Below are 11,549 nucleotides of genomic sequence, written 5' to 3'. Positions count from 1 at the left end.
AGTCCTGCTGATCTGGTCTTTGGTCATTCTTTCGGGGTCCCTTGAAGGCTCTTAAAGAGCGGCTCTTAGAAGATCGTGGTAGACAACATAGCATCTTAGAATATGTAAGTGAATTTCGTGAGCGGCTGCACAAGGCCTGTACCTTAGCTCATGAAGTTCCAACTAAGTTCCAAGCTAAAATGAAAGTGGTATGACTGTAAGGCATTCCCCTGAAAATTTTAAGTGGGTGACAAGGTACTGGTTCTACTTCCAGTTCATTGTTTTGTCGTTGTCTGCAAAGTTATCCGGCCCATATGTAATAATTAAAGAAAAACTGAGTGATACTGATTGATTGTACTCCTGATCGGAGGTGCCAAACTCAAGTCTGTCATGTGAACATATTGGAGTATTTTGCACGGGAAGTTAACTCTAAGACTGAAATCAAACACGTGTATGGCACAGCCAGTTCCTGTTGGGTTAATCTCTGTGCCGGGAAAAGGCGATGAACTAACTGGGGACGTAGATAATGGGTTGGTACTATGTGCACCTCCAGCCCCTTGTAGGCTTTCTAGTTCTAGTCTGTTAGCTGATCCATCTCCCCTTATAGGTCTTTTGCCTGGGTGACAGGAGTCCGGTCTGGAGCATTTAATTCGTAAGTTTTTAAGAGGTTTTGTCTCAGACCACTGTGCTGCAACATATTTAAGTTACCTCTAGTGTTCCAATAAAACAGCATGCATATAGGCTAAATGGCACTAAGTAGAAAATTATGAAGGAGGAAGTTAGTTATTTGCTGGAGCATGGGTTAGCTAAAGCCAGCTGTAGTCTGTGGAGCTCACCCTGCTTTAACAAATGCCAGGTAAAATACTCCACTATAGAACAGGAAACAGAATCTTGGCTTTATTGCTTGCGCTACAATTTTTGAGGTTTATGTAGGCTCCAGTGCTTTGCCTCTCACCGTTTATATGCATCACAACCCACTGGTGTTGTACAGTATGTATAAAAACAATCAACGGCTTATGAGGTGGTCCCTGTTTGTACAAAATTACAACCTTAAAATTAAACACTAAAAGGGTTCGGAAAATGTTATGGTGGATGCACTGTCCCACATCCCTGAACTACATTTTTCTGTCAAGACAACAATGGAATAATACAAACACTGTACTCTAAGCCTGTAAAGAGCTTCATTTGAAAACTCACCATGAGAGGGCAACATTCAAGCCTGTAAAGAGCTTCAATGTTACCCTCTCGGTGAATTTTGGTACTGACCTCCATACACATACCACGTAACACATACCCCTGCATTCATGTTAACTGTTTAATGTTTCACTCGTGACCCACAACACACATTCATGCTGTCAAATAAACTCTGGTCACGTGACCCGTTACACTAAATAAAATAAAATAAAAAAAATTAAACTTATTTTAAACCAAAATATTATTTTAAGGAGGACTCTCTTTAAACACTATATCAACTAAAATGAAGATAAATTTGTGACACAGACATGACTTTGTGACAGTTACAGTTTTTACTGTGTTAGGAATATTTTACATTTGTTTAGAAAAATTACCATGAGCCAGGGTTCTGTGAAATAGATGACCACATTTATGATGCTTGCCAATACAGATCATTGCATTGATTATAAAAATTTCAGTTTATTAGAACATGTATCTGCCTGATTTCAGCAGTCATTACATGGAACGTAAATGAATGGTGCAGTTCTTTATACTCATGCATTACATCAAACAATTTACATTAAGGCAATTAATTATCTAAAATTCTTAACATTTGCAGTAAAACAGAAACCATTAAACAATATATATATATTGTTACAGTTCTTTCTCCATTTAGCTTTTTTCACACTGTTTTATTGAATCCATTCTGATGTCCAGTAAATTCTCTTCCTTTTAGCTTCAGGACTGTTGCACTTGATCATCTTTCTGCTTTAACTGCTGATTATACCTGTGACAGAGAGATTGTTAGCACAGCATTAGCACAGTTCTTCAATAAAAAAAAAAATGACTAATGTCCCTGTTCATCTACCTTTGCTAAACAAACTAGTATTGTCTCATTGTATACACTGTATAATGTACTATACTAGACCATTACTGAGTACCAGCACTAACTGGTTTTCCTATTACACTTTTTTTAAAAGTGCACTTTTACAATTTTATAAACCTCTTACAGGGCCTTTAGGCCTGTTTTACATACCAGACTGAGCCTGCGACAACAATTACAACGGTGGTTAAATGTTTTAAGAGATACAGGACATGTCATGTGTTTATAATCACAGTGGCACTTGCATGCAGTGTCAACATAACACTTACGTTAGACTGGCAAGTCAGTGCAAACAATATCATTTGGTTTTAATTATTATAATTATAATTTTGGTTGTTCAGTGTGAACACAAACTGAGACAGAAGCCCCCATGCTCACAACCTGGTTTGACACACCTACAAATAAATACATAAACTGCAGCCTGGATATCAGGTAAGCGATCTTGGATATTACGGTAGGACCCACCTGCATCCTCCATACCTTCTCTCCAAGTATAGAGAGCTGCATAGTGTTAAATGTACTTCAAAGAAATGAAGTGAAAAAATGATGCAGTGATGCCTGGTTTGTTCAATCTAGCTGGGTGTTCCAAACATGATGTATGGTTTCCAAACTGGGGTTAATTTCAGTTTAATCTTTTAAAAGAAAATAATGACTGCCCGAGCCTTTACAAGGGTCACCATCAAACTGGACACCATTCTCCCATCCAAAAGAAATAACGACTAAGTACATGACTGAATACTTATAATGTCAGTGTATGAGTGAGTGAAAGTGTAAACTACTGGTGGATAACAAATGCCAGCTGTGGTGGATTGCTGCTAATTTCAGAGACTTTTCTAGTTCTCTGCAGTCCCATGGATAAGATCTTGCTCTGAAGCCTCAAATCAGGAGATACAGTACATCTGCACCAATACAAGGACAGAATAACCTTACACTCGGTCTTCCACCTCTTTCCTTTCCTTAACATATTTAATAAAAGTACAAAGGTTGTATCACATCCCTTTTAAGTGTTAAATATCTTTAGATGATCTACTGACATTTAACAGCCCATAAACTAGTTTTATAACTTTGTGCTGAATTACTTTATTGTTCAGTTGTTGACATTTTATAGATGGTTTTGTTGATTGGATATAAAATGTGTACAGTGAACTGTCCAAATAAACGAATTCACTCTGCAGGTAAAATGTCATATCTGCCATCATTTAAGGTGCGAGGGTGAATTCAAATCATCTGCATCATGTTTCCAAAATGGGCTTTTACTACAAAGGGGAATACTGTAGTAATTTTACTGCAGTTCTGGGCAGTAATGAAAGGTAAACAGAAGCTGCTAGCCAAATCTCCATTTTTAACTCTTTTTAACTCTTATGTAAAACACATACACATCACCTCATACAAATTGAAATTGAGAGACTATCACACTTGGCTTTTGCTACAGGATATTATATCTAGTTTAACATTTCTAGAGGAGCCTTGTAATAGGCAACTGACAAAGTTCTAGCAGTTTCCTGTTGATCTAATATAGTTAACCATGTTCACCAGTTTTCATTCAATTTTGTAGCCCAACAATATCTCAAAATTTCAGACAAAATATTTAAAACTAGTCCAAAAAAACTCAGGCATTGGAAAAGGAAAAATTCATCTTTTTTTTTTCCTTTCATTTTTGCATGGGACAACAGAGGTTAAAAATATTTTTGTGGTTAATTAGCTTAATGTCACTGTGAAAATGTGGAGGAAAAAAACTTGGAACAAATCTGTTCTGTGAAAATAAACCTTTAAACCCACTACCCTCTGCAAAACTGTGATCCTTGCAGAGAGGTTCTTCTCTCCATCCGGTGCATGAGGACAAAACACAGCTCTTTTTATACTTTTTAGTTTTTTTGAAGGGAATTATTTCCCTATCTGTGTAAGTCTTTGTTTTCTTATTGGGTATCAGGTATTGATATGAAGGTCAACACAGTTATCTTATTGTACTGTCTGCTAATGAAGGACACAAAAGCGAAGTCTACCTTTGTGTCACCTCATATAAGTTTTTTCCCTTAATATTACATCCTGAGAAACAAATTAACCACAGAGAATATTTTCATATCTTTTTTACTCTGATGTACAAAAGATTCCAAATTAAGGAGCTGAAATTTAATCAAAATTTAGATACAAATATACCCTAGCCAAACTAAATCTGTATTTTAGAAAGCTGTGCGTTTGGAATAGTTAAAGTATAGAACATCCAAGAAATATAGTGATGCGTGCACACTTACCTCCAGATTCTCAGAAGTTGGATGCTCCCACACAAGCCCAGGAAGAAGTTTACTGCAAAGAGTGCCCAGTTCTTGGGAATGATCACCAAGCAGTACCTTGACCAAATGAAGCCTATAACAGCATCATGAACACATGAGCATAGCTGGTCATTTTTAAATATTTTGCATACAACTTCAGGTTTTAATGACTTTAAAATATAGAGTCATGAATCATAAACCCTTAAGGATAACAATCACACATGTTTGCTGAACAAATTTGCCATAATCTTTCATGGATTATATAAAATAAATACATAAAAGGCACTTCTAGCTCAGCCATTTACTCCTTAATAATGTGACTGTCAGTTCAGAATGAAGCTAGAATAGCTGCACATGTGGTGACACTGTCAAATCTACCTCATACAGTATGCTTTATACAGCATTCCAATCTAAGCTCCCTGGAAAAAATGTCAGTGGTAAAGGTCTCTTGTTGCAATATTCCAGAGAAGACAGTGTCAAAGGAATGCATTGGAATTATTAAACTGATGCCACTGTGGCCATCAGTCAGAGAATATTTCATCTGTTTAATGTAAGGATTTAATTCAAGTACTTTTTTGTACATATAAGTGTCCTGTATATAATCTTTGACCCCAAATGGAGACAAGGTTTATTTCAGATATACTAACAATAATTTTAAAGAAGAAAAAAAATGTAGCACTGTTTCTGTTACTATTTCTTCTCATGGAAGAGGATACCCCAAGCCACCCCAAACCTAAAATTCCAGAGCTCCTTTTCCTGATCCAGTACCTGTGGCTGTGATGACACACGACTGGGAGAAACTCAGCTTTTCTGGTGGACGTGTCATATCAGAAAAACCAGCAACAACCAAACCCTGCAGAGAGATAAAGCAGGCAGAGAGGGGAAGAATCAAGGCTTTAACATGAATTGACTTACTATAAGTGCACTATATGGTCAAAAGTTTGGGAAGAGCTGACCATTACTCCCATATATACTTTTGGATATTTCATATTTAGGCCCCCTTTCTGTTATAATAGCCTCTTCTGGAAAGTCTTTCCATTAGATTTCCGAGTATAGCTGTGATGATTTGTCCCTTAAGCCACAAGTACATTAGTGAGGTCAAGCATTGATATTTGGCAAGAAGCTTTTGGATGCAGTTGCCATTCCAATTCATCCATGAGGTATTCAGTGAGCTTGAGGTCAGTGGTCTGTGTAGGCCACTCATGTTCTTCCACACCAACATTTCACAGGGGCATTTCCATGCTGGTACAGGTTTGGGCCCCTTAGTTCCAGTGAAGGGAACTCATAGAAAGAAAATTTTCTGCTTCCAGCTTTGTGGCAAAACTTTGGGAAAGACCACATATGGGCATGTAGTCAACTGTCCACAAGCTTTTGGCAATACAATGTAACTCATTTGAACTGTATTTCCCATTCAAGTTCCTGTCCTTACAGAAAAAGTCATAGATATCAGTAGTGAAGTATACATTAATACAGGACACAAACTAATAAAATTACATACAGCAAGTTAGTTTTGAGCAAAGCACAATATTAAAGTCAAAGTCAAATAAGCTTTATTGTCACTTTAACCATATATAGCTGATGCAGTACACAGTGGAGTGAAACAACATTCCTCCTAGACCAAAGGTGCTACACATAAAGACAAATTACAGGTGACGCAGACAAACAGAGCTAAACATAGAGATTAAAAACTAAACTATACTTAAGGTGCAATCTTTAGTAAAAACTAGACATACAACAGAAGTGCACAGGATGACAAGACAAGACAAACAACATATAACACCGACTCTGTGCAAAAGAATAGTGTTGACAGTGAGTGCAAATAATAAAGTTAACATGTAAACAGGATCAATATAAAGTGTGAAGTGTAATGTAAAGTGACATATCCATGCAAACAGAACAATTTTTGTGTGTGTGTGTGTGTGTCTGTGTCCAGTACAATATAGTTCTCTGTTGAGAGCAGTTCTCAGTTGTGTGTGTGTCCAGCATAGTTCAGCTTCTCTGTTGAGATCAGATCTCGGTTGTATGTGTGAGGTGTGTGTGTGTGTGTGTGTGTGTGTGCGCATGTGTGTGTGTGAGTGTGTGTCCGTGTCCAGCTCAGTTCAGTTCTGTGTTGAGATACCTGATATACAAAATCTACAAAATCTACAAAAATTACTCAAAATGTTGTGATTATTAACAAAAGATTTTGATTTTGTTATGCAGTCCCCTCCAAAAGTATTGCGATGACAAGGACAATTCTTTTGTTTTTGCTATACACTGAAGATGATTAGGTTTGAGATCAAAAGAAGAGTATGAGGCGATACAAAAGAAACGATAAAAACATGAAGACCATGTGGACCAGAGAGCTCTCCATGGGAGAAAAGCTAGCCTGAGCAAGAGCAAAAAATGATCAGAGCCAAGTTTTGGACACGGGCAATACCACCATTTGGACTGCCCTTTAAAAGAAGAAACACCAGTGTTCTAATAACCACACACTGAACAGAACCAAGGGAAGCATCAACAGCTAATGGCATAGGGATTATGAGAACAGTGAAGAAAAATCCCCAAATAACAGTTAAAACAACAGTTAGTGATAGAAATATAGATGAAAACCACTAATCACCAGTAAGCAATACAGAGTTGAGCCACAAAAACTCTGGAGACGAGATTAACCTCTAACAAGGTGATGGAAATTCCAAATCGTGGAGAAAGAAAGATTCTGCTCAGGATCCAAAACAAATGAGCTCACTGGTCAAGTACAGCAGAGGTAGTGTAATGGCTGCCTGGAATTGGCTTAGTGATCTTTATTGATAATATAACTCATAAGGGAAGTGAGGGAAGCAGCAGAATCAGTTCTGAAACATTCTGTCTAGATAGTACTGCATCCAAACTAACTGGGAGGACCTTCCATCAACCTGCAAGACAATGACCAAAAACATAATGCCAACACGAAAGGACTTCATAAGGGGTGGAAAAGTGGAGGGCATTAGACTAGCCAAATCAATTACCAGACAGTAACCAAATTGAGCTGCATTTTACCTCCTGAAGAGGGGACTGCAGTGAGAAACTCCCAAAATAAACAACACCTGAAAGAAGCTTTGGTACGAGCCTGGAAATAGTGTTACATCCTGCAGAGCATCATTATATCCAAAACAAGAGAAGACTGTCTGCTGAAAATCAGTACCCAGGTAAGAAGGGCAACTAGAGAAGCACCTACAAGGAAACAGGAAAACCACAACCTGGACACTATCCAGACCTGGTCTCTACAGTGAAGTATTGTGGTGGGGATGCTTTAAATCAGCAGAGACTGGGAAATTAATCAGGGCTGATGGCAAGATGAAGTAGGCCAAATAAACAAGCTAATCCTAGTAGACAGCCTGTTTCAGGCTGCAGGAGACAGTGGCAATGTCCTTCCAACAAAACCACAGCTCTATGCCTACTACTAAAAACTGGGCAAAGATATCAGCATCAAGAAGTTTGAACCTAATAGAGACAAATCCTGGTAAAGTTACATGCAAAGATAATTTGCAACCAAAGCTGGTTAGTTATAAAGGGGGTGAATACTTGTTCAACTATCAAATGTCTACTTTTCTGTTTATTTAGCCTTTAAGTAAAAATAAAAATAATTTGTCCCTCTTAATGTTAACCATATGATGTAAATCACATCATACATACATTTGTACATCATTTCATTTTATTTCACGTTTCACTGCACATTGCATTTCATTGTTTCATAGCTTTTTTGGCGCCAAGTGTCCTGTTTTTTGTGTTGTCTTTTTGTACTTATTGTTTTTGCACTGTCTTGCCTTTGCTCTGTTTGCACCTAGTTGCACACTTTGCACTTTATGTGGCATGTTTATGTAGCACCAGGTCCTGGAGAAATGTACTGCGTAAGCTATATGTGGTTGAAATGACAATAAAAGCTTCTTGAATCTTGACATGGAAAAAACTCAAATAAGTCCATTTCAATTCCAAGTTGTGACATAGTTCTTGCTTTATTTCACTTATCAATCTGTTGTAATTCATAATTTTCCAAGATAAGGTGTATAGAAATAGATATAAACCATAACAACAACAACAGCCAGTTCAGCAAGGCCAAAGCAGCTGACAGATGGATAAGTGCAGCTAAGTCACTACCAAAATAGCTAACTGCCAGATAGCATAATTCTGAGTAGTTCATAGCCTGAATATCAATTTCGAGAGAGCGAGGGGGGGCAGGGTTCAGACAGTCAGACTGAGGAGAGATAGAGAGATTAGATGAGATGAGAAGTTAGCTCACCCATTTAAAGACAGGGGCCCAGAAGAAAACTGTCTTTGGTCCTAGAAAACAAAAAACCCACAGCAAGAAAAAATTAATGTAGCTCTACAGAATCTGAATAACAACATACAGTATTTATTGATCTTTTGTCTGTATTGGAGGTGCATGAGGAATTACTGTGGCAAACAATTGGTGCCATAGATAACCTCCTGGGGCTAAGACGGTAGGCACAGTGGAAAACCCAGCCTCACCTCTGGGGGCATTTGGGAATTAAAGGACACAAATCACTTACACTGAAAACATTTCACATACATTTACATACATTCATTACATCAGAGATAAACACATATCACATCAAGTCAAATGTGTAAGATTATTCAGTGGCTTTCTCAAAGCTATGTACATCAAACTGCAACAAATAGAAAGATTGTTAAAAGTTGTGCCTAATTTTCTCCCATACGATAAGTGCTATTGGAGGATTCAGTTTAGTTGGAGACTGACAGTAGTTTTTAGTATATTTGGATGACTGTTTAACTTTTTAGTGAGCATAGTTCAACTTGGGCAGTAACCAAATTTTAGGTCACCTACAAATTTACATACAAAGCACTTGTAAATCTCAACAACAGAACAATCTGGCTGCAGCTAGATAACACCTTTAAATATCTAATTAATTAATAATAGTAATAAACAAAAAAACAAAAAATATGTTATGCAAAACACATAGGTCATACATAAATGATTTACCCCCTAAAATACATCATGTTTTCTCTTATGGCATTAGTTTGTGGTGAGCCATATGAGTAAAGGTTGTTTTATGATATTGTATAGTATTGCATGAACATATGTGTTCTTTGTTTAATGTTGTTTCCAAGTGCTGATGGTCAACATTGTCAATGTTATTGCATAATCAACTCAGTGTGAAGTTGTTACACTGACTGTGCGAGTCCAGAAGGTAACTAACAACACTGTCCTATTCAGTATTCAGTCCAAATGAGCCATATGATTGGATGATTATATCTAATGCATTAAGCCCACAAAACCTTTGTACTACTCAAATACATTCCTCAGTTTTCATTGTGTCCTTTTAGCTATCTGATGATTTTATGCAAATAAGTGTTGTGAAAGACTGTAGAGAGATGCAGCTCCTTCCATCAAAGAAAAGTGACTTTCTGTTATCTTCTGAAATCAATTTGCTTTCGCAAATCTTATCTTTTCCACATGTTTGCTCATGGCAGTGGATTGCAACATGTTTAACATGAACCACATGTGACCAGTAGCACCGTTTGATCAAGGTCAACCAAATCATTTCTATAGCACTCAGCATCTAGGCTAATCTTAAAATATTCCTTATTTTACACTTTATCATAATATTTTTGACTCCCTGTAGCCCAATCGTCTTGCAGATATGTTTGTATAAAATGGTGTTACCTGCTGGATGGTTGTACAGAGGTCTGAGTTTAGGCGGAAGCATGAGCTCGATTTTGTCCAGTGTCCTGTGATAAGTGACTCTCAGACCGCTGGAATAAAAACGTCGCAGTCGGAGGAATCCTCTAGCCCCATTCATAGTGATTCTAGCTGTCCACCCGAATCCAGAGGAATATCAGGTCACCCAGAATACAGTCCGTCAAATGTACTCAATGTGCTCAGCGTCTCCCCACCCTCCGATACGACCTATCACAATGTCGCCTGAAAATGCATTGTTGTCACTACGCCCAGAAACGTGCTGCTGCTAAGGTTTAATGGCTAAATGTATCACGCACGCTGCAGTTGCCTTCAGGCGCCACAGCATCTGCGTTTCCACCTGCGCTTCCGCGAGACACGTGGAGAGGAAACACACTGCGGTCATACAGCAATATAATATAATAACACTCAACAGGATGTCTAGTAATTCTTCTTCTTGCTTATTATTATTATTATTATTATTATTATTATTATTATTATGATGATGATGATGATGATGATGATGACAAAACACGTGGAGAGTACCGCTTAAAGCTTCCGCTACACAGCAGCCAGCTTGAACTACATATAGTGTAAACACTACCTATAACAATCTGATCTGCATCATCCAGCTATTATAAAACAACGGTTTGACAGAATAAATAAAATGATGGAATTACCGTTTGCAAATTATCGCAAAAATAAATAAATAAATTAAAAAATCAGTCGGAATTGCAGAGCAGCAGGACTACAGTGAGGTAACAGGAACAGAACCCTGAACCCAGTTGTCAGTTTTTTTCCTGCTTGCCTTCATGGAGTCCTTATTGTACTGAAGAGCTGTACTGCCACGCATGAAAGATAGAGAACCCCATCTCGTTATAATTAGAATAAACGTCACATCATTAGCCTTAGAAAACCTCTATTTACGTCAAAAGATCACGCGAATACGAGAAAAGCACCACGTCAATGCCAAGCAAACCATGACGTCATTTCGAGAAATAGAAAAATTCCAGTAGTTGCAAAATCCCGCCTGTAGATGGCGCATGAAGCTCGCTAACACAGGCTGGGAATAAAATTTGTTCTTATCTCATAGCTTAGTTCCTGTAGATTCCTGCACTTTTATCTCATCATTCGTAATACGTCATTTGCCATTCAACGAGACTATTTGATGTGAGCAAATTGCTCTGAATTTGCTCTCTCCTCTTCCACTCTCATATAAGTAAAATATGCTATCAAAATACTTAATAAGAAGAAATTTTCCTGTATCTCGCATTTGAAATTCACATTTGAGAAAATCAGATCCAGACAAATTGCATTTGGTGCTTATTTCCTAGCATTATCTCCTCATTATATAAACATCTGAAAATTGTATATGTGATTACAATATGACCAAAATTCCATTCCACCCACGTGTGCTTCATTCCAGACTTCAGTATAACAGTCACTTCCCCCCCTGTTATAATAACCTTCACTCTTCTGGGAAGGCTTCATGCTTGATGAAATGATGAATTTATCTTGTAAGATAATGATGGCTCTGTGAAGTTCCCATGTGAAAAAAAGTGTGTAC

The 11,549-nt window shown here is 37.6% G+C and overlaps 1 protein-coding gene across 1 annotated transcript; it reads right to left on the bottom strand.

Moving 5' to 3' along the window:
* Positions 1 to 1,612: 1,612 nt before the first annotated feature.
* On the bottom strand, positions 1,613 to 10,395 carry mpc2a (mitochondrial pyruvate carrier 2a). Its single transcript, XM_058380389.1, has 5 exons — positions 9,971 to 10,395; positions 8,564 to 8,604; positions 5,074 to 5,158; positions 4,288 to 4,399; positions 1,613 to 1,939 (listed from the first exon to the last, which is right to left on the bottom strand). The coding sequence occupies exons 1-5, from the start codon at positions 10,104 to 10,106 to the stop codon at positions 1,891 to 1,893; spliced, it is 423 nt and encodes a 140-aa protein (XP_058236372.1). The 5' UTR covers positions 10,107 to 10,395; the 3' UTR covers positions 1,613 to 1,890.
* Positions 10,396 to 11,549: the final 1,154 nt, after the last annotated feature.

This window comes from Hemibagrus wyckioides, linkage group LG26 (assembly GCF_019097595.1).
Source record: "Hemibagrus wyckioides isolate EC202008001 linkage group LG26, SWU_Hwy_1.0, whole genome shotgun sequence".
Classification (NCBI taxonomy): domain Eukaryota; kingdom Metazoa; phylum Chordata; class Actinopteri; order Siluriformes; family Bagridae; genus Hemibagrus; species Hemibagrus wyckioides.
This window is presented reverse-complemented; position numbering and strand designations above follow the sequence as displayed.